This window comes from Schistosoma haematobium, chromosome 1 (genome assembly GCF_000699445.3).
Source record: "Schistosoma haematobium chromosome 1, whole genome shotgun sequence".
Taxonomy (NCBI): Eukaryota; Metazoa; Platyhelminthes; class Trematoda; order Strigeidida; family Schistosomatidae; genus Schistosoma; species Schistosoma haematobium.
Window position 1 is genome coordinate 63389128 of NC_067196.1, and position 25347 is coordinate 63414474.

General features: G+C 35.9%; 1 protein-coding gene across 1 annotated transcript in view; it reads right to left on the reverse strand.

Annotated features, from left to right (window-relative positions):
* Positions 1-25347, reverse strand: part of MS3_00010188 (uncharacterized protein) — a 35000-nt gene that overhangs the window by 2144 nt on the left and 7509 nt on the right. Inside the window, exons 5-9 of the mRNA XM_051218554.1 lie at positions 20209-20315; positions 18752-18932; positions 17326-17400; positions 12550-12664; positions 8560-8714 (exon numbers count right to left, since the gene is read on the reverse strand). Of these exons, the coding sequence (XP_051074783.1) occupies positions 8560-8714; positions 12550-12664; positions 17326-17400; positions 18752-18932; positions 20209-20315 (633 nt within the window). The remainder of the gene's footprint in view (positions 1-8559; positions 8715-12549; positions 12665-17325; positions 17401-18751; positions 18933-20208; positions 20316-25347) is intronic.

Consider the following 25347-nt stretch of genomic DNA (forward strand, 5'->3'; position numbering starts at 1 on the left):
GATATTATATATTGAAAAAAAACTATCAGTCTCAAATGTAACGTATGCCAGAATTCTCACAAAATTTTGTCAAAGTTTATTTCAAACAAGCACTTATACGAAGCTCCTTTGGAACACTCTACAAAGTTAATTTAGAACCTAGGTAGTGCGTGTCAAAATTTAGCTTGAGGAGAAATTTCAAAACATACAGTTTAGATGTCAAAGGTGATTTAAAATCATTGTCAATCGTCCTTAGTTTGTGTTCCACTATGTCATACGGTTATCGCTTAGTTTCGATCTTATGATCTTTTCCTGTTACTCTTATCAATATTATAGAACCTTCTATTGGGTTATATGTAAGATCTGTTTCGCAAGTTTTCTATAAAAAAATTTCTCCACTTACACACTGATGTAACTTATTCTTCTTGATTCTTTCAGATGTACATTTTGTCAACCTTTCGATTCCATTTGAGATGGCACCATTTGTATTTTATTGTAGTTTGTTTTCCTTACGTCTTCACCGAATTTCTATGTTTTTCTTGAACTACATCTATGTTGTTTTAGTTTATACTTGGTCATGGCCATTGTCATATTGATTCGCTCACATTTCTGATTGTGTTGCTTTAACTGACTGAAATTGTTCGTTTTGGATTATGAATTGAAGCACTCTTGCAGCAATGAAAACATTCCGTGTTATAAAGAAATTAAGTATTATCTTTGAAACAATTTATACGTGATCTGTGGTGGTCGGTATTCGATATATCCCTTAAACTTCGTATACAATTCGTCTTGATAACCTTCCTATTTAACCCTAACGGTATATTATTCAGAAGGCGAATACGAAGCGTTGATTACGTTTATTTCGAGACCACACACACAGATGTCCAAAATTACAGATGCATTAAACGAGCATTAAGAGTTGTGTCGAACGGCAAACAGGCAAGCGAGCGACTGAGCGAATGTAAGTAATCGAGTACAATCAAGCAAGCGAGAAAGCAGAGTCAACCATATGAATAACGTGGACATATATATAGCATGTGAAATTAATGAGTAATCGAATCAAATAAGCGGTTAGTAGTGAGACTAGCAGAGTGAACAAATGCGTAGGCCGTAAGCAATATTCAAGCATGCGTATTTCATACAAGCACAAAATAATAATAAGGGTACAATAAATTGTTATAGTGCGGATGGCTTTGTCCGCTAAATAAGTTAGCAAAAGGGCTTAACTGAGTTAAATGAGAATAAACCCCATTTGCACGTGAGTCGCTATAATAGCTCCCCCCTGCAAACAAAGATATATGGAAAATGTCTGCGTTTGCATAAAAAAAATAGTAGACTGAGTAGGGTAGTTTCAATTGTTTGAAAAAAATGGCTTATACAAAATTAAGATGAAGTTATAATTAATATTTAAAATAGTAGATCATTAATAAAAAATCGTAGCGACATATTGTTGGGGCCATCTTACTCTGCGGCCGGATCTTGTTGTTATCGGAGTCTTGTCTTTTTGTTGCGTTAACGTTGTTGATTTTTCGGACTCGTGTTTCGCTGGTGTGACCATCTTAGATGAGTCTGTACTTGTTGATTGATTATCGCTATCGATGAAAGCTGGCTTTACTCGATCGATGCTAATTAATCTGTCTTCCCAGCTTTTTCTATGGTGACCGTTTTATTTGTCCTCTCTATCACTTTAAATGGGCCGTCGTAACTCGGCTGAAGAGGTGGTTGTATTTTATCTCTTCTGATGAATACGTGAGAGCTGTTATGCAGTTCCTGTGGTATGAATACCCGTCGTTGTTGTGGTCTGGGAGGTGTTATTTTTAAATCGCTCATGTGTTTTCCCAGGCGTTGCACATAGCCGGTCACATCAGTCGGTACATTTTTACTTGAAGTGAAAAATTCTCCAGGTAACCGTAGAGTAGTTCCGTAAACTAACTCGGCTGGATAACATCCCATGTCTTGTTTAATTGTTGCTCTTAGAGATAACATTACTAGGGGAAGTTTATTAGACCAATCGTTGTTAACGATGAGGGCTGTAAGGGACGCTTTTAATTGCCTATGTAGGCGTTCGACCATTCCGTTTGCCATTGGATGGTACGACGTCGTTCGGATTCGTTTAATACCAAGGAGTTCTGTAAGCTGCTGAAAGAGTCGACTTTCCAATTGTGCTCCTCTATCAGTTGTGATAATCGTTGGTACACCGTAGTAAGAAATCCAATTTTCAACTAGGGTTTTAGCTACCGTTTCAGCTGAGATGTCTTTTATCGGCACTGCTACCGGCCATCGTGTAAACCTATCGATGCATGTAAAGATATAGTTGTATCCATTTGAAACGGGCAGTGGTCCTACAATATCGATGTGTATATGTTCAAATCTAGTGTCTGGGTGCGAAAACGGACCTACTGCAGAGCTAGTATGACGATGTACCTTAACTTTTTGGCACTTCATGCATGCTTGTGTCCAATTACGTACATCGTGATTCATGTTTGTCCATACGAATCGTTCACTAATCAGCTTTATCGTGGCTTTTATTCCTGGGTGCGACATGTTATGCATGCTTCCGAATATTTTGTGTCGTAACGTTTTCGGGATAAATGGTCGCGGTCGGCCTGTTGATGTATCGCAAATTACTTTCGTGTTACCAAACCGCACCTCTTCGAGTACTAATGATGTTGAACCTCCGGATCTGAGTTTATTTAGCTCGATGTCTCTCTCCTGCAACTTTGCTAGACCGTTACAATCAATTCCACTTGCCATAAGTGTGCTTATCGTTGCTCGTGACAATGCGTCGGCCACATCGTTTTCTTGTCCTTTAACGTACTGTATGTCGGACGTGAACTGTGAAACGAACTCTAGTTGTCGGATCTCTCTCGGGGAATAATTGTCTTGCTTTGCGCTTAATGCTTTCGTTAGTGGTTTGTGGTCTGTATAGACGGTAAAACTTATGCCTTCGACCATGTGACGGAAGTGTTTTATTGCTAAGTAGATTGCTAATAATTCTCTTCCAAACGTACTATATCTCGTTTGGGTAGGATTTAATCTTTTCGAGAAAAATGAAAGTGGCTCCCATACACCGTTTACTAACTGCTGCAAAACGGCTCCTACTGCTAAGTTCGATGCGTCTGTCATGACGGCTAATGGTGCTTCGTTCTTTCGTCGTACCAACATCATCTCGTTTAGCGCTCGCTTAGCGTTCTCAAAAGCCTGTATAGCATCCGCTGAAAGACGGAATGTTCGAGTATGTCCTCGCAAGGCGTCCGTCAATGGCTGTAATATTGCTGCGCAGTTTGGGATAAATCGTCTATAATAGTTTATTAGCCCCAAGAATCCTCGTAATTTTCTTTGTGAATCGGGCAACGGATAATTACGAATAGCAGCAACTTCTGTCGGAACTGGCATGATACCATGTGAATTTATCATATGACCTAGGAATTGCAATGATTCCTTTCCAAATTCACACTTTTCCACGTTAATAGTGACGCCATGTTCCTGAAGTTTCGTAAACAACTGTCGTAGATGTTGTAGATGTTCTTCCCTGGTAGAGCTAGCTACTAGTATATCATCGATATATGCGTGAACTCCTGTCAAACCCCTGACGACCTGATCGATGAATCTTTGGAAGGTTTGGGCTGCATTAGTTAATCCGAAGGGCATTCGCAAAAACTCGAATAACCCAAATGGAGTAGTTATAGCCGTTTTAGATATATCTTCTGCCGCTACGGGAATATGGTAATAAGCTCGAACGAGATCGATTTTCGAAAATATCGTGGCACCTTCCATATTGGTAGTAATGCCGTGGATATGTGGTATCGGATATCTGTCTGCTATCGTTTGCTTGTTAAGGGCTCTGTAGTCTCCGCATGGCCTGATTTCCCCATTCTTCTTCGAAACCATATGCAATGGGGACGCCCAGGGACTATTAGAAGGTCTTATGATACCAAGCTTCGTCAACTTTTCGAACTCTCGTTTCGCGACATTCAACCTTTTCGGGTCTAGCCTTCGTGGTCTTGATTTAGTCGGTGGACCTTTCGTTATAATATGGTGCTGTACCGTATGTTTAAGATCTCTGTTATCGTATGATACCTTCGTCAGATCGGCATACTCGTTTAGAAGCGATCTATATGGCTCGCTTTTGTCTTTTGACACTACTAAATTCATGGATGCGTGATCAGTCGTCACTCCTCTTATCACTACTGAATGGTCGCCGTTCACGAGCCGGTTTCGTCGAGTATCCACTAGTAAGTCAAAATTCTTTAAGAAATCAATACCAATTATAGGTACGGATACATCTGCGATAATGAATTCCCAGCGGAATGAGGTATTACGACTGAAATTCAAGGTTACTTTTCGCTTGCCATATGTTTTTATATCGGATTTATTTGCTGCCTTAAGCGTTAGCGCTGTATCGATATTTCGTGTTTCGTTACTTACTGGAGGCACGACGCTTACTTCTGCTCCTGTATTCACTAAGAATTGAGCGCCTGTTACTCTATCCTGAACGTAAAATAAACGACTGTTTCTAGGAGCTGTTGTAGTTGTTGCGGCGGTTATCGACAATCGGTGTGTTCGTTTGAATTTACATGGTGATCTACAGTCTCGAGCTTTATCGCCGAAAGTTTGATGGTACCAACATATTGTAGGAGCTGAGCGTCTCCTAAAACGTGATCGACTTCTTTCCCTTTATCTACTTCGTGACCATCCTCTTTGCGTATCGCTCTGATTTAGTTTCGTCAGCTTGTGGCATAAAACATTAATCTCCTTTTGTAATGCATCGATTCGTCCATCTACTGTGGTACTATGCCTTTGCGGACTCGTTTGTTTCATTCTCTCATAAATCCTATCGGCTATTTTAGCAATGTTGTCTATATCGACATCGCTGTCCTCAACCGCAAGGATCTGCTGCACGTTCGCTGGAAGTCGTCGTAACCACAACTGATAAAATATGTTTTTATCTACTTTTCTGTCATCGATTATGCTTCTCATGTAGTTTTTTAGTTGAGATGGAGTCCTATCTCCTATCTGCACTTGAGTGAGAAGTTGTTCGATGGCTTGCCGGTCGCTTAATGAGACGGCTTTAATCACTGCCTGTTTTAATGCGTCGTATGGCTTTTCTATGTCTGGCTTGATTAAAATCTCTCGTACATTATCTGCTACTTCATCTGGAAGTAGCGAGCTCGCGTGGCCAAATTTATCTCGCTGTGTATGAACACGATTAGCTACAAAGTAATGTTCAAGTCTGATAAACCAAAGTTGAGGATCTGTGACCTTAAAAGGAGGAATAGTTACATTAATGGACCTCACGGACGGCGTTTGGGAAAGTTCTATTGTATCGTTACTTAAAGACATATTTATAAAGATCAAAAAGTACACGAATATAATGCGAATGTCACAGAGAAAAGTGAGTCGATAAAAACAATGATAAAAACAAATGGTACAATTTATAACAAAGAACGGACTTACTAAATTGCACCAAAATATCAATTGTTTGTAAAAATATCGTTGTTTATTATGAATATTATCGTTATGTTCTATAATGTTTGTGAGATAATGTACGTATAATTAAAATAATGAGATAATAAATCCACAGTTATAATTATAATCCAAATGATAGTTACAATTGTAATCGAGTACGTTGGATTTTAGGAATTGGATTATGTCGTTCAAGATTGTTTCGTGTTCGCGCGTCGGGATCGCCAATTATGTGATGGTCGGTATTCGATATATCCCTTAAACTTCGTATACAATTCGTCTTGATAACCTTCCTATTTAACCCTAACGGTATATTATTCAGAAGGCGAATACGAAGCGTTGATTACGTTTATTTCGAGACCACACACACAGATGTCCAAAATTACAGATGCATTAAACGAGCATTAAGAGTTGTGTCGAACGGCAAACAGGCAAGCGAGCGACTGAGCGAATGTAAGTAATCGAGTACAATCAAGCAAGCGAGAAAGCAGAGTCAACCATATGAATAACGTGGACATATATATAGCATGTGAAATTAATGAGTAATCGAATCAAATAAGCGGTTAGTAGTGAGACTAGCAGAGTGAACAAATGCGTAGGCCGTAAGCAATATTCAAGCATGCGTATTTCATACAAGCACAAAATAATAATAAGGGTACAATAAATTGTTATAGTGCGGATGGCTTTGTCCGCTAAATAAGTTAGCAAAAGGGCTTAACTGAGTTAAATGAGAATAAACCCCATTTACACGTGAGTCGCTATAGTTCTATCCAGGAAGGAGAGCACAACATTCCAGCGTTGATAGGACCATTTGTTTGTTATATTAAGTTATTATCGTTTGTCAGTTTATCTATTTCATGTAATTTAGATTTGACTACTGATTAAACAGTTATTGGTAGAATAACTACGTGGTAATATTTGTTTAGGTAATAACGTACGTGTAAATTTATAATAAAATTTAGAAAAGTCATTCACTCGATTACTTTGCCTTAGTTTCGACTGGGCGATAGCGTACATCTAAACTAACCATAATAGTTATACCCTATTCGGAACTGATTTAGTTTGGAGGTTACATTATATATGCATACTTACAACATTTTACTCAATCTTTGCAAATTCAATTTTTTTGATACATTATGCTAATATATCCTCTACTAACTTTGAACCAACTTGACTTCTATAAGTATGCTAAACTGTTCAAATTCGACTTACGGGTTGTCAGGAGTTAATGAGAACCTAACAAAATGAAATGAAATAATGCTGTTCTGCTCTAATAGTTGTTCTATCTCGATTCAAGAACAAAATTCATGGACGGATTTATGTGGGATAAAACTTAAACGAGATAGTTCAGACAGAATTTACTAACTTCGCATTCTGCACAATAAATCTTACTCATAGTTATGTTTCCAGTTGGGTAGTACGGTCATAGTTCGCATCATTATCTTTTCGCAAATTCAGTTCAAAATTTGGAAACGTATTTATTCAACTTATATATACTATGTCAGTTTAAGGTAATGATTCTAATTGTGAATACTTACTCCCAGTAGATTTATTAGTTTTCAAAAGGTATGTTTTACGTTAAGCTTTTTTTGATTGATTTATCTATAGCCACGAATTTGCTTCATTTTCTTTATTTACTGATTTGTATTCAGAAAAGTGACTGAACTACTGGGGTCAACGTAAGAGGAGAATCAGTGAAGCGAAATTGCAAGTTGTAACATATATTAAATAATCAATTCATCAAATACGAAATGGAATAAAATACCTCGTAGGACTTTATTTGAATCGACTTCATAAACGAGGAAAGATACATTGGGGCTTGATTATAACGTCACAAATTAATCAGTAAACACTGATTTACGCTTGAAAAGCCAATGAATAAAAGTTCCACACGCATGCTCGTACATCCATGCTAATTATCCCGTACATCAGACAACAAAATAATCTCTTTTTCCGTTTTAAATAAGTAATATTTCAACACGTTGGTTGTAACTGAGCTAAATAGAAACTCAACCAATTAATAGCTTGGTTTATATAAATAAACCATGTTGGGCTTTACTGACATAAATCAACATAAGTAGTAAGGTGTCTAGGTATTTTATTGAAGTAAACTCGACTACATTCTCACCAAATACTGGTAATCTAATGATGTTAACAGAGATATAAAGAAGGCATGAAAAACAATGGAAGTTATTTTTGTGGACGTTATTTCACTTAATTTAAAGTTTGCAAAATACTAACATTTAATTTTGTCCCTAGATTATTCCATAAACCATAAGCTTTGCTTGATGCATAATTCACCGTCATACCATTTCATATTCCGGAGCTATTGTAATTTAAACGTAAACTACTGTACTTTATATTCCTACTCTAATGCCCAGTTTGCACATAAATGTACTTTCATAATTGTTTGTTTGTTGTAATCATGTTATTTATCTATATATTTATGCATTTTTATACTCATCTGAACAGAGATTCAGGAATAAATAGAGAAGCGCTTCAGTTGAATCGTCTTCTCTCTCGCTCTGTCGCTTGTCAATCAATCAGGTGATCGAATAGTTTTCGTCTCTGCCTAAGGCCATTGGTTTTAATTCGAACTCATGCATTATTAGCCTCATAGGTGAACCAGTTAGCTCAATGTGTCAAGGCCTCGACTTAGATTGAGACAAGTTCTCTTCAGTATATTATTAGTTAGATAAACCGAGAATGTAACAACTAACCATCACTTCCCAGTTTAATTAGTAATCCTAATTACAAACCACATACTTTAGTCTGATTATTATAAATTAATGTTTATTTCTGATGTGCTCATTTTGTAATACCACCCATCCTACTGCTACTTCAGGCAGTCTAGTCAAGATTATCAAATATACTCTCATTTCAAAAATATAATTTTACATTTCGTTTCCTTTTGATAGGTAGTGATAAGCCTAGATATTTTATCACTATGGTAATTAGATAAATTTGTATATCCTAAGCGAATTTTAGACTAAAGAATTTTATTCCTATGTACGTTGATCTTCCGAAAATTGGAGATATGATGAAATCACATTACATCGCTGATAATGCTAAGGATAATGTTTCGCATAGATGAATAAAATTATGTCAACTTACATGATTAATAAGCACATGTTCACCGACTATATTTTTTGGTAGATTACGTAAAGATTCCATTAATTTATCCATTGAATTCAATCTTTTTCTTGAATTCGAATCTCCCAGTAAAAGTTGAAATATAGAAAGTGCTATACGAAATAAAACCTTCACACCTAGAATGAGAGTAAACAAAAAAACTGTGTTCAACTCCATACCCTTTGATAATACAAGATTTGAATTTTTAATGCTACTTAACTGCTGATCATTATTTGTCCTGTTACAGTTTATCCGATATTTATCGATAACCGCTTTATCCAAAAGAATCATGGCGAACGGTTATTTAGAATAGCTGGACAATTTAGATGGCAGATATTGTCATGCTTCTATTAACTGTCTGTCCTAGTTTTCACGTAAATGTTATACTCTAAACCAAGAGCAGTCATGTAACACAATTTGTTATTGCTCATAAGTTAGAAAGATGTAAACGTACTTTTTCTTGACAGTTTTATGATATTAAAATGTGCAACTACATATATGGATCAAATTCATATTTGTGATTGGTATGGATAAAATCCTAAGCATACTACATTTTTTGGTTGAAACAAACTAGGAAAGAATAACGTATAAAGTACAACCATTATATTACACTTGTTTGTCAAGCTTGCAATATCGAATCGCAAAATCACTGTTTTGAAAAGCTATTCTGATAAAAGCAAGTATCCGAGACCACTTTTCAGAACATTACGTCGAAACCACATCCACCCAAATTATTGTTCTTTGAAACGTCTTACATTATATTCATGTGCACTTACAAATTCAGCTGCTCTTGTGGAGATAGCTATATAGGGCGTACTACCAGGCAACTTAACCAACGAATGAGTGAACATCTACCAACTTGGTACATAAAGGGCCAGATAAAATCTATTCGCAGTTCTATATTGGCACATCTCATTGATAGCGGTCATGCTGTAGATAAATCGAAATCATTTCAAGTTATCAATCGTATACCTCCATCATTTCCCGACGGAGTCCGTTCCCGTCTCCTACATATAGCTGAAGCCATTGGAATTCGTACATACAACCCCAATTTATGTGTACAGAAGAAATACGTGACCCCCCTATCCCTTCCATGGCCAGTTATAACTTAACTAACAATTTTTTTAAATTTTATTTTTATCATTATTTATTTTGTTCTATTCGTGTTATCGTTAACCTTATTTTCACATCTAGTATTTGTTTGTAATTTTCCGCCTCTTTGTATTCTTCACTATCTAATTATTTACGCACATCTTATTACGTAATGATTTTAATGTTTTGTGATTACTATTCCTAGTCTATTTACCCATGTTTGACCTTCTATTCCCAACGTTTAACTATTGATAAGAGTTTTGTTATTTTATTTTATTATTCTCACTATTATCAGTTCACCTGTCTTCCTACTACTATCAACTTGTACTTTTACCTATTATGTGTGTGATTATTGACGCATATTGCCTTGATTGGTTTAAAATTTTCGTATAAATATTCATGTATATTAGAGTAAAGCCTGATGACGATCTAATTGAAAACAATTGTTCGCTTAAATGTGTTGTTCCAATGAAATTAAGCCAGGAATACCATAAATGCAACGAAATATTTCATTAAGAACACATAATTTATATGATTCATCGGAAGATAAACTTGGTATATTCAAAGATGACAGTAATACAGTTGTTAGGAATCTCACAGAAGACTTGAACGTGAAGATAATGAAAGCTTAAGAGAGATGGAGATCCATATTTCTTTCCCGGAAACACAAGAGAAATATGGATTCAGTTACTCTAGAATAACATTACCGACTATTCAGCTATAGGCAATATCACTTAGTCTTAAACTTTGTATTACATCAACTAATGTTAATGAAACGAATGCCAAAATCCAATTTGAAAGTTTCATTCTTAAGATAAATGACCTTACCTTGTAGACTGTTATAACCGAGTTCTGTTTAAGTACTTTCCAAGATTAATATACATCCTTCCTATAACTGAGTGATATGTGTGATGTAAATAACATGATCATAATCTACATTCGATCGACAGAATAATCAATGAAATCACGTGAATGACAAATCTTACCTGTGCATAGAACAACGTGGACAGAAGGTTAGTCAACACAAGGTTGATTACTTTTGCTTAGACAATTCCCAGATAATTTAAGTAACTTGTGTCAGTGAATGGAAATAAACAGATTCAACGGAGAAAACTTTATTTCGACAAAATCATTTACCTAAGTTTTACATTAGTATTTATAATTGTTTGGTAAATATATGAGTCTATAAAAAGCTAGAAGTGATAGTATCATAAAGTGGACTGAGATTTTAAATATCAAAAGAGGTTTAGGTTGTGATCGAGAGTTAAAAGAAGAACAGGTTGATAAGAATAGTTTATGGTCCAGAAATATGAGGGAAAACTGTCCATTTAACAGATATGAAGAATATTTTAATCACCGAAAGATTTTTATCATATCACAAATATTTTTTTCAATAAATTCTCTCCTGGTTTTAAATTATATATCCGAATTAATGATCGAAAAAGTGACCAGGTTCAGGGCAAATACATCATTTAAAATCACAGCGTTTGAATTCAGGATTGTTTGTAAAATAAAATGAAATTGTTAATGTTTAAATGACTAATATGCAAATCAACATTGGATATATTTGTGTTTTATTACGATGAGAATCTTCCAGCGGTTAAAATGTTCCTCATATCTGTTAATTGGATAATCATCTCTCATATTTCTAACCAAATTTTATTAGAATTACAACTAGGTGAAAAAAATAAGTGATGATTATTTTTATGATCAGAATGGGGTTTGTGGAGATTATTGTGATTTTAATAGTTGAATTCATGAGAAGATGTAAGCTAGACCACCATTGAAAACCTGGATACACTGGACGGGCATTTCGTCCCATTTCAAGTCCCGCATGCGGGACCGTGGATGCGCACTGCTGAGGAGTCCCAGACTAGGAAGGAATGGTCGTCCAATGTTTCCAGATTATTTTTATAATTATTGGCAATTAATCTAACCTTTTGTGCTTATTGTGTGCTTTTAATAAAATAATCAATTACATCAGTTGCCATAGAAAACTCATTACACTTAACTAGTATTAAATTGACTAATTTTATAATTCTGTCATCTAAACAATTTCTTCTATCGTTGAGAAATTGTAACCGAATATATATATCCATAGATAGATATATTCTTGAACTAAGCAGTCAAAAACATTCCGTCTGTATTGATCAAGTTTTCATTAGTTATTTAGTCTTTCCCCTGAGTGCGTGCTAACTTAGTGATGTCATTGTTAATTTCGTAATCCTAAATTGTCGATAATAGAAAAGGAGATCGCATTCTTAATTGAATTATATGACACTCAAAAATCAAAGTTTAACTGTGGCAAAATCATTATATTACGAAGTTGACTGCCCAATGGGGTGATGCTCAATAGATTATTCTAGAAGAGTTGTAAAGGGATTTTACCGTAATTTTTATGTAAAGCTGCTTAGTATGAGGAAGGTAATTTGTCCATCTGGGATGATTACTGGATAATCCACAACCTATATTCACTACTTCATTTCTAAACATTTAACATCACACGTATTGCTTGGCGGTAAGCAATTAAGCTTTTTAAATCACTGCACATCGGAATAGCCATTATAGACTAACTTTCTGATTTCCTATACATTCATCCTTTGGTAGTATTGGTATATCTGATAGTCGTCAGTATAATACTGTACCTCAAGCTGAGCCCAAGTTATGGTTAAAACAATTACAATCGCAATACACTGACGTAACAAAATGTGAGATATTCACAGCCGATCGTAATTAATAAGTTAGTCAAATAATATTTTAAATAGAAATCAGTGATCTTCAATATAAAGTTACATTTAATAAGATGTCAAGTGATTGGTCCTTTCTTTAACGTAATGACTTGGCAGATACGTTGAATGTAGGGAAACAGTCTATACATACCTTCGAAGAAGAACATATCCCATATACGGAGGACTGTAGACCATGGCAAATTGCGTGTATACAAACACATGAACCAGTCAATAGCAAAATATATTGGCTCTGTGTTACATTTCACCTATGTTCAAGAAATAAATAAAACCATTGAGACAATTCACATATAATATCTTTTTAGATAACAATAAGTTCATTCAATAACGGTATGATTTTTCTGAATGTTTTTTATCCTATTCAAGTCTATTATAATGAAATAGTCGTGCTTCATTTTCTTATGCTTGGTAGGGTTGTAGTTGCTTAGCTTCGTTAATCGATCACCTCGATAATCGTTATTATATAACTCCCAACGGTGTTTGAAATCAGAAGGCAATAAGAAGCAGCGACTTCAGTTTATTAGCGGACAGCACAGATAACAAAGTTACAGCCATGTCGAGTGAATTTGGAGCAGATAGGCTAATGTGTGTGAGCGAGCGAATACAGGGGCGAATTTATAGTCAAATCGAATGAGGCGCAGCTAGGCAAGGTAAAGACTAGGTGAGGCAAGGCAATTAATAGGATTTGAGCACATATGAACATAAGAAAGAGAATGATTCATCCATCGATATTTAAGCGACTAACATTTAAGCTAGAAAGAGACATGTGAATAGGCTGTCGCATGTGATCAAGCGTACACGTTTATATAGACAAGATAGTAATCACAATAGTACAAAGAAATAGACGAATTGTTACTGTCCAAATATCATTGTCTGTTAAATAAGTTAATAAAAACGACTTAACAAAATTAACCATAATCGAAATTGATTGTAGGACAGTTAATTTGAATCAAATTTATTTTAATTTTACCAGAAATTTGAATTATTTTAAATATGTATGAGAATTGGTGTAACATCCATCTAACATTTCACCATTTAGAAGTTTAAGTGAACAGGTATTTATTTACACCAATAATTAATACATTTGGCATTAAAAACAAACAACTCAGTTTTATTGTGTTAATGATTTACTCATTTATTTTTCCGATAAATTTCTAATTTCAATAGTTGACATCATGAGTCAATTGAAGCTAGACCGCAATGGAAAACTTGGAAGCACTGGACGGTCATTACGTTTTATTGTGGGACTCCTCAACACTGCGCATCCACAACCCCGCCTCGCGGGATACGAACCAAGGACCTATCAGTCTCGTGCGCGAGCGCTTAACCACTAGACCACTGAGTTGGCATCGAACGGTGTTAGTGTCTAACTTCAACTAATCCAGGTTTTCCATGGTTGTCTAGCTTCAATTGACTCATGATCTCAACTAATGAAATTACTACAATCTCCACAACGCCCCCCCCCCTCAAATTTCTAATTGTCATTAAAAATAACAGTTAAGGGAGTAATTCAACAATTAAGGAAATTAATATAATCTTCATCTTCTTGTTACACTATCGAGATATTGAGGAAGATTATTTTAATATATAGATGACTAAAGAAGCAATAATTAGAATGTTCAAATTTCTTATTAAATAGTTGGATAATAAAAATAGCCGTCGATGATTAATCAAACAAAATGTGGTTTGAAACAGTAAGAAGAGGTCTATTGTATATCACTCCACTTTATTGAATTAATTATTAGGAAAATCTAAACTGTATTAAAATTCAATATAATCATAGTGGTTGAATAAGATTTTTCTATCTATAAAATATCAGCAAAATGCGAAAGATCCTAATGGATTCAGATGTATGAAAGTTATATCGTAAATTAAATGACACACAATCATTGAGTCTGAATACTTTATTTTGATCAATTGGATTTTTAATGTTCACAAATGGAACAGTCATACATCTTTATATTGAACCTAATGAGTCTTTACCTAAGAGTGATGGTTAGTGCTCAGATATATGATGAAAAACTAGTGTAATAGTGCATAAAACTCAATTACTGTATGGAGATACAAAGTCAAGCTAAGGAAATTTGTCTTGATGAGACTATAGTTTATAGACGACCTTTGAGCGACGCTAAGGTGACCTTGAGAGTGTTCATTTAATAACTAGGACCAAATGAGGGTTATAAACCTGTGTGAGGAATTAAAATTCTGATTTACAGATGGTGATTAAGGTTAGAAATTAGATTCAGAATTTTCATCACGAACTGACATCAGCTATAATGCCAAAACTCTATTTACTCGAACGAGTGAATTTCGTGCCAAAATCCGAGACCTCTTAATTTATACCTGATTGGTTCGTCCGTAAATTATAGTCTCGCCTTTGTCTGTATTCACACCAAAATAAGTGGAAATCATTGTGTGAAATAAATGTTTTTTCTTACGTACTGTTTCATTACGCAGCTGCTGATGCTACCTCCAAATTTAAGTTCCTTCAAAAATATTGTCATTCGACGTCTTAAAATCGTTTACATAATTGATTACAAATTTTGTTCGATATAAATTCTTGAAAATGAATATACGTACTGTGTTTCGCTCGTCTTCAGTATTAATTTCAGGAAACAGATCTGACTCTATGAGCTAACTGTACAGAACTATCTATGTAACCAACTTAGATTTTTTTAAGTAATTGAATGTAAGATTGAAGACATTTTAGTGTGATCAAAAACATGATGAAAGTATAATATTCCAGAGGTCTAGTAAAAGTGTCGGGACATTCCTAGTAACTATACAAATCTGTGTGTGATAGAAAGATATTCAAATGATTTCTTTTCAGGTTCAATAAGTTTGTTTGTATATGATGAAGAAGGAAGTCTTATAAATCTTAAACAAATACCTGATAATATAATCTATATAGTAACCATATTTGGTGGTTGAGCATACCTAACACAAGCCACAACCACTTCAGTTGATGAAGATTTACTTCCTTATCAATCGATTTCCCATCTTTACCTAGTGCTCTATTCCTAACCCAGCCATCGCTTACTTGCTGGTCCCGTTACACAAGCAATGCTTCGAAGACTCTTGTCATCGAATACTAGTAACCTGTGAATATCCCCTATTCTTAGTGGGGATGTTCCGCATCCATAAAGTAGGAAGCAGGGAACTTCTGCGCAGTAAACTCGCCCTTTGATGAGGAGACTGTAGTGACCCACTTTTATCAAGAGAACGCGATTGGTTTAATGGAAACAATTATTATTATAACCAATGTTCCAGTGATTGTTTTACTGTACTTGTTTGTTTAAGTGTACCAAAACACATACATTCTTCCGTTGATTGTGACCTTGCACGAATTCTCTTGCGCTCAGTAACCACACTTGTAACTTGGCACGATCTCAGTATTCTTTCGATACCACGAGATCGCCATTGAATACATCTTGACTACAGCCATCAACTGCCTTCTGATATTTGGCTTACGAGGGATCTTATCGGTTAACTGGCACGTAGTCTTCCTGTAGTGGTGATCATAGTCAACCGCGACTAGACGCCACACTACAAGATCGATATCTTACCTACACCACAAGCGACGGAAGTTGAAAAAAGTCAATTGAGTCTACTGAATTTGTGCTGAGAATTCGTTAGAAACCAGACCGTCAGTACTGATGAGATCCCCAAGATAAATGAAGTGGTCGATGCGTTCGACTACTTCACCCGTTCAATCAGGTGATGATGCAAGCCGATCCTGAAGTAAAATTTTGCGTTTGGAGAGAGAGAACCACTTCCCAAACATGCTTTCATTGTTGCTTAAGGTGGTTGGAATATTCTGTATTTTATCAGCATCTCCAACAGACGGAACCATATCATCTGCGTATTCCAAGTCAACAAGTGAACCTTTTGGTAGAAATTCCATCCATAAAATGCCAAACGATGGAAGTGTTGTCTCTAAGAGCATGCCTGCGAAAACGTTGGATAAAAATGGATAAAGCAGACATCCCTGACAAACGCCACTTAAAGTAACCACTCTTAGTGATAGTTCGCCATATGCCCTAACTCGACCAGTAATGTTCTAATAGACAGTCTACACAAGGCTAATGTACTTCTTTGATACTCCTTTCAATGACAGACACCGAGATCAACGGAAATGAACGCCGCCTTATGGTCAGGAAATACAACTATAATCGAATGTTGAGAAGCATGTCTATGTTCCACAGTCTGCGAAAAGGTGAATATTTGGTCTATATATCCACGTTTAGGTTTGAAACCAGCCTGATTTTTTCGGATTTCAGGCTGATTTATAGTCCTAGTGAAAATGAACTTCCTAACCAATGATGATTGTCAGTGATTGACTGTTTTGGGCATAAATATCCTGCTAGTTAAATGGTATAGGCAAACAAACTTTCAGAGTTGAGGCTTTTGTTTCAGCTGTTTCGGGAAAATAAACTTGTAACTCATTGCCTAATGAAGCCTATCAACAAAAAGTACTTTTGTTTGATATTCATATGAAACAATAATTACCATGTACATTATTGCAAACGTTGCACTAACTTTAATACGGTACCTTGACGATTGTTTAAAGTCTTCTCCCATTCTCAAAATTTAATTCATTTGCAGCTAGTAGAGTAGGTTTTGAACAGGTCTGGGAATTTCCGTATCACCAACATTAATATTAAAACCTACTGTACTTCACTATTCAAAAGAAGTTATGTGCAAGTAAGAACAGTAAAGGTCCTCAAGTGTTATAACCAAGTAGGTTAAAGATAGCTAATATATTCCTATTCTTGCAAACTCAACAAAGTGATTTTATTGAATTTATTTTATGTAATGGGTCATAAAATACGCTATTTATCACCACATTTCAAACATTTTCTTACCAAAGTCAAGAAAATGAATTTCACTGATACACTGAAAAACATACCATGTGATGGTATATATCTGGTTGATATTTCTTCACCAATTCAAATAACATGTTCAATTCAATTTTGACACGTACCTTAAATTAAATCAGAAGTTAACAGTTATCACTATAGCTAAAGTGGAAACAATCAAGCACTTTGAAATAAAAGTAATGATAGAAAACAACGGAAGCTCAAATTATGTGTCTGTTTCCGTTAAGAATTTAAGCGTAATATTTCTGAATTGAAACTGATCCCGACAGTTAAGGAATAATTACCACTGACAGATAAAGAACGGATAGCTACGCTATGAGTCAACAGTGGTAGGAAGTTATTAACAAGGATTTGTCCTGAAAGCTGAAAGGTTTTTGTTTGGTCCTTAAATAATGAAGTTTTTACAGTTATACATTTCTAGGGCAAATAGAACCATTTGTTAGAAGGGTTGCTCAGTCAACATTAACTTTCCAAAACCATTTTCAAACTGCTTGTAGATTGGTAAAATTACCAGACGATAATTGTTGGATTTTTGAAATAAACACTAATTAGACATGTTGGGCATGAGATGAAGTCTAATTTAAGTAGTAAAAATAGTAAGTTACTTAAACACAAAAAGTAGCGAACTATACCACATAGTAAAATCTTAAAAAAGTAAAACTGTCTATCTAGAGCAAAGTAAATATTTTATTTCTAAAAATGAAATTGACAACAAAACGTGACAGTGGTTTGACATCAAAATATTGTTGTCTAATTTTTATGCATTATGTGCTTCAAAGAATAAACAGGAATATAAATAGTGTACTTTTACATTTACTGCAACTCATGTTCTATAATCTGCATCCCATAATCATGTCACATTCCACTACGTCTTTCCTTTTTTACATGAACGTGAATAATAAATGTACAAAAAAGGATCGGAAAATGACTGTCTATTTGGTTTTAAGAATGCTCAATAAAAGGTCTATATATGAAAGGGAATAAAGCATTCCCAGTGCAGTTACGGGACAGTAGATTATAATACTTAATTTTACGTGTATTTAACTTACCATTTTATTATAATCACCTAACCTCCTTTTTAATGCATTTAGATTATCTTCATACTTTACCGAATGAAAAAAGCCATGAAATAAAATAAACTATTGATATATTAATTTGTGGTTTAAAACAGATCTACCAGTGGGATTAAAAGCAAGAAATTCTTTAGTATGTTCCATGTTTGGTGTATGTGAAAACAGTGAGGCAAAAGAATTGTATTCATTTCCAATGTTTGTTGGTATTTATCTGGAATCCTTAGTAAAATACTATCACATATGAAAATAGAAAAATTTTCATTTAATAGTGAAACAACAGGTATTACCAATTTATTTAATTAGGTCGCTTGGTCTTGTTAAGTGAATAAATGACCAATCTCTAACAGAAATATGGTCATATTAGGCAAGATAACTGACTTACAAGATCTGATTTAAAATAATCGGTCATATATCGGTTGCATAAACAGACAAAGGTCCAAAATGCATCCTCTTCTGGCATATGTATAAGTAACGCTGCAGCAATCGGTGCTTGAGCTTGGCAATAGCCAGTAGCAGGATGTAGCAGTGAATATGCTTTGAGTATGTTGAACAGAGATGCTTTTCTAATAAGTGAATAAAAATTGAGAAAAACAACGGTGTTGAAGATTTTTCAAAACGGTTAAGCCAAAGCATCGAAATAGATAGTTTATACTAAATCTTAAATCATTCATTGTTCTGTGTACGTTAACTTTTTTCACTCATGTTAATATTTACACTGTTTTGCCGACTATTTTTCACCCGTTTTGAAACATGGTGATTTCAATTGATATAATTTTGCACGGTGTTACTTATTATTGCTCAAGTCTAATAAATTCTCAGAGCGAAACCAGGCTATATTAATTCCATTTCGTAGTTTGTCATTTGTTCCAGGTTTGATAGACTTGTAGGCTTCAACAAGTAGCCGGTTTTTAAAACTATTCCTTTGTACCGCAGAGAAACTTAATAATGAGTATATCGTATGTCCAGACAGAACTTGTGTCTTTGACTGATGTATTTTCTCACATGTAATCCATAAACTGCACTGTCTAGTGAATACAAGAGCTGAGGTCGTCGTAAAGTTTCTTTATAAATTGTGGCATATATCAACTACATTCCCTTGAAGATGTCCCTCACTTGTGGCAAAACGCTTGCCCCATCTCCATTTTCAATGTTCAAAGCTTAATTCGAAGCTATTCAAATTCTGGCTTTTCAGCTATCCTTAAATTTTAAATTTTGGTAAAGTTGGGTGCGGGAGCGATTTTCCTAAATATAGTTTATCAACAATTATTCGGCAGTCACGAAACACATACAACAGCATCCATCTTATCTTTTCATTACTACAAAAAACTGATGAATATTCTTGCGTTGCATCATTTTCGTAGTATTCAGAGCCCTAAGTAAAACTCTTGGGCCCCCCAAGAAAGAGCCGTTTTTTTTATTTTTCTCCTTATACACCCTTCAAAATTTCATCAGTCATGTCAAGGTTTTCCTTAGGTTACACTGAAACGTTTAGTAGCTTAACATACGTAGCACTAGCAGCTCATGAAAATATAGACTTTCTAACTAATTGCCTTACTGGCTAGACTTAAAATTTCACCAGCGCTATTATCAGAGGAAAATTCAAGTTATAATACTGGAAAAAATTAATTTTCGTTTCTGCTTTTTGCTCAATCAAACTATTTCGACTGTTATACTTTGAGGAGCGTCAGGCATAGTATGATCTATTGAGTTGGCAATTCAGTTCGACATTAAATATGAGATAATTTTCAATAATATGCTTTGATTTACGTGAGTGAAATATGTTTATTCAAGGAGGGCTAGTGTGTTGACTACTGGTAATTAATGACAAACTTGACTTACGCATTACCATGGCTTGTAGCAAAAAGTACGTGATTGGGCAACTGTCTGTCGACATCTAATTTGATTTGTGAAATTGTCTTTGGATCACCCGACATTCTCAAAAGTATCTGTGTACGATTTAAATATGAAAATTAGTAGTCGAGAAAAATAGGTCACAGAAAGACTGTTTTTGTCACAAATGTACCAAGGTATTCATATTAAATTAGCTACGTTTTGCAATTGAAAGAGCTGTTATTTTGGAAAAAATTCAGCATGTCTGACAAAGTTCAACCACGTTAGGAGTGACATGAATATCACCGAATGAACTAAACTGTACTCAATCGAGAATCGGCTGACGTTGAGAGTATAAACTAATGAATGCTAAGTTGGTGAATCCAAAGTCCCGTAGTATCTGTTGGACCCGAATATCCATGACATGATTTCTGATTAATTGGTTTAGAAGTCTCAAGCCACGATGAAATATCTTTTACGTGTTCTTGAATTTCTAATGGCTCTTGATCTAAAGTAAGTCTGCAATCAAAAATGTTTTCAAAATGTAAAGTCTCTACAGGTTTCCTACTTTAAAAACTATTGTTTGTCAAGATTTTCTCTTAAACTGGTTACATTATGTTAGAAGAGGTTGTGAGGATTGAAGTATGCCTATTTTGTTTCCTCATTAGGGATGTTAACAAAACTGAAAAGAGATGGAAAAGACGAACAGCATTTAACGGTGACAGAAAATAGTTTAGCAATAACAGCGGGAGTTTTGTTCCAACTGCGCTTAAAACTTGGGTTCTGTTCCATTTTTTTGACGTTGTGGATACATCAATCAAGTCCTCATGCTTCAATAAGTGCTTGGACACCACCACATCTGCCGGTGAAGATCGCTGGGCTAATCAACGGCTAGGTCATCTTGGGCCCGTTAGATTGAACTACTCTGCGGTCCTATGTTAAAGAAACGTTTGCCTACACTCTATATAAAAATATCATAATCAGGATTGAGAAAATGTTAAAGTATGCTTTCTGGTTTATTTACAAAGCGTAAGGTACTACTCCTAGATTCACTAGCGCTCTGTAGGAAGCCGTTGAAAATGGTTAAAATATGTTTATACCTGAGTAGATTTCCAATTACCCAAGTTGAAGTAAAGGAGTTAATAAATCTGTAAACAGTAAAATCAAGAGCAGATTGTTCTAGTCTCGGACATATATAGCACCATAGTCATGTTATTTTAGCTGTAAACGTCAAGATATGCTTAGTGTTCATGAGATTACTTCTGTTCTATGGTTGTGAAAATTGGCCCATTTGGGATGGAAATATCTAGCGACTGTATGTCAGATCACCGCCTTCTTCGAATGATCGCTTACCTTTCAATGACAGCATTCACACCAAGCTATGTTTTTTGCCTCTGAGACTAGGTCGAAAATACAGGTATCCATTTTTAAACATAGTACAGTGATGAAGAAGGTATCACAAAGGACTAGTATCTATTATTCCATTAGAACCCGCTGGTTGAGATCCTATATATTGTCTAATTCAGTGGTTTGGGATGTTATCCGATAGTGTTTGGAAGTCAGCGGCAGTCCTGTTGAGGTTTTCAGCAGGAGTTTCCGTAAAATCAAAATGAACTGTATCTTTTAAGAAAAACCATTTTTATTCATTCACAGCCTACTACAATGAAATCTCTTTTTTCATGTTATTGTAATTTTTTATTTGATAGCGCATGTTTTTCTCACTACTTGTTGAGAATGTCTATTCGTTATTAATAAAAGATGAAATAAGATAAAACTGGGGAGTAATAAATCACGTAACACAATTATATGGAACTGGCGTGGTGGAGAAATACTCGTAAGAGTCAAATATCTTAAGTATTGAAAGACGGAAACGGATTCAGTGAACCAAATGTTCTATCTAATAAAATGAACATAATGATACCGTTAGAAGAAGCGATATGACAAAATTAAGAAGCAAAATCACATTCCTTTACTGGATGTGGTTTTTAGTTCAACATTATCTGTTTTAATTCTACGTAGAAATTACTCATTGTAGTACTTGTTTTGTCTTCTAGTGTGATATTTTATTCGCTACAATATTAAGTTATTTGAGTGTGATGACCACTTAAGATAAGATATTCTTGTATTAAATTAAAACGAACTATGATCAGCATGACGCTCAGCATATGCTTTGTTATAATTTTAGGTATTTCCCAAATATATGATTTCATCCTAATTGATAATGAAAATGGGTGTGCAATCAATATGTGATGAGTGCATTTTCGACTAGGATCGTCGTGTTCAGTGGTTAACAAATCTGTATTTTTAAGTCTTGGTGTTCTTAATTTGTGTTGTGAGATTTGCAGTGGTTCCTCGTTTTATAAGTATAAATAATAAGCGATTCCGACATAACAATCTGCAACGCAGTCATAACAATAAGTATTAGGGCTTTGGTATGAATAGCTAGCAATAATCTTATGTTATAAGTCCTACTGAGAAAATAATATTGATGTTTTTCTCATGGTTATCAACTTCTTACCATTTATATTTGAAGAGTAGTTGTTCTACTAATTGTATTTTAAAGGAAACAAATAGCATGTATCATATTGTGGTGCGTGCTACTTATACTGATGTAAGTAGTATATTATGCGAGTCAGGAATGTAATGTCTAGCAGCAGAAAATGGTGAAAGATCAAGAAAGCAAGAGTGGGAATAGAATGCAATTTGTATGAAAATGTAAAAACAATGAAGTCTGAGGCATTTTGAGACAAGTGGTGGACATTTTGCAAATTAACGATTTAATATATAGTTCTCAGATTATATTAAGATGCTCTGAAATTTTAGGATTGTCTTCGCCCGTGTTCTGTTCGCTACGTTCCAACTATCAATAGGTTAGCAGAGCAGTTATGAGTCTGTATTTATGCGAAGATTTAAATAAGTAGTGGCATAGAATCCCAATTCCTTTAGAGGTGATTGTTATTATTATTATTATTATTATTGTTATTATTTGAACACATAAATATTGGTACGAGTATGCGCCAAATATATATGTGCCACACAAAACAATGAGAATTTAAGTGGAAGGAGAAAAAAAGGGATTGATGTAAGGTGGTGTAATAATAATGATGGTAAAAATGGCGGAACTGACAGGTACAATCAGAAGAAATCTTTCAGTTAAGGGAGACACAACCACTTTTTATGAAGAAAGTAAAAGGTTACAGCAGGATCGTCACTGGCTTCTATTCTGAGCCATATCTGATAACGTCTCTAGCCACCGTGTCACACCATCTCTCGGACCCCAGTCAGGGAGTCGTGAAGGACCAACAGAAGCCAGTCCTTTGCAGCTTTCTTTCATGCAACGACACCATGTCATATACTGACCACCTCTCCGCTTCTTCCAACCAGTCCCAGAGTCGGCAAATAATGCACGACGTGGAATTCTCTGGGACGACATTTGTAGAACATGTCCAAGCCACCGAAGTCGGTGTTTCAAGATGGTGACATCGATTGCCTTATCATCTCTGTGCCCGAACACACGATGCCGAACCTCTGCATTACTAACATGGTGTTGCCACTGGATGTCAGCAATCCTTTGGAGACAACGATGATCGAACGCAGAGAGTCGTCTAAAGTTCTCCACTCAGAGAGGCTAGGTTTCACAAGCATAGAGCAAAACTGCTCTCACAGACGCGTTGTAGATCCGACCTTTTACAGCCAGACTAACATCACGAAGGCGCCAAAGATGGCCCAGATTGGCATAAGCCCCTCTGGCTTTCACTATACGTGCATTGATCTCATCACTCACACCCCCACCAACACTCATACAGCTACCCAGATACACGAACTTCCCGACTACTTCTATCTGCTCACCATCCAGAGTGAGTACAGGGTTAGAATCCTGCCAGTCTTGTAGAAGTACTTTGCACTTCGAAGGTGCAAAGCACATACCATACCTACGGACACTGATTGTCAACTGATTAAGTGCGGATTGCATGCCTTGGACATTATCGCACAGTAAGACAATATAATCCGCATACTCAAGGTCGAGAAGTCTTTCTCCAGGCAACAGATCCACACCACCATTACTTACATTCATCAGAGCTGTTTCTAGAATGTCATCGATGGCAAAGTTGAAGAGGAATGGTGAGATTGGGCAACCCTGCCTAACCCCACTGCTCGAAAGGAACAATGGAGAGAGGTGGTTGTATGCCCTCACTCTGCCTGAGGTGTTTGTATATAGGGCTTTTAGGATGTTAATAAACTTCTCAGACACATCCTTCTTCAATAGACAATCCCAGAGAACAGTCCTATCCAACGAATCGAAGGCATCCCTGATGTCAAGAAACACTACGATTGTTGGCCTTTGATAAGTATGACGGTGTTCTAACATTTGGCGGAGGGTGAAGATATGATCAATACATCCTCGATTAGAACGAAACCCAGCCTGCTCCTCGCGAGTCAATCTTTCTCGGGTTTTGAACAACCTACGAAGTATGACGGAAGCCAATAGCTTGAACGCAATCGGAAGTAGACTTAACCCCCGATAGTTGTTACAGGAACGACGTGAACCCTTTTTAAAGATAGGGACAACTATCGACTCATTCCATGACGTTGGTACACTCTCTAGTTCCCAAACCTTTGTAAACAACGTCGTCAGTTCCTTAGTCAGAAAGCCACCACCATCTTTAAAAAGAGCTGGAGGTAAGTCATCTGGGCCCGGTAATTTGTAGCGCTTCAAGAGTTGGAGTTCCTTGCGGACTTCCGCCTCATTTGGCAGGACAGTCTGACCGATGTTGCCGGAGCAGCAGGCCAGTTGAACTGCCCTTCGAAGAGTTCTGCCCATCGTCCAGGACGTCGATGGATGTTAGTGATTGGCATCCCGTCATCCTCGTAGATTGTTTCGCTCACACCAGACCTCTTGCTGCCAGTGGCTCGGATGAGTTGGAAGAGCTTCCAGTAATTACCATATGCAGCTGCTGCTTCCAGCTCATTAGCACGCTCCGACCACCAGGCTTCTCGGTCCGTACGCAAGCTTTGCCCAATTTCGCTACGTAACAACCTTCGTTTGTGGTCAAACTCACGGTCACCCGGAGTAGACCAACGGGCTTTGATGAGGTGTAAGAAGCCTGAAGAAACTCAGTGCTTGTAAGCGGGACGTTTCGCGAACCC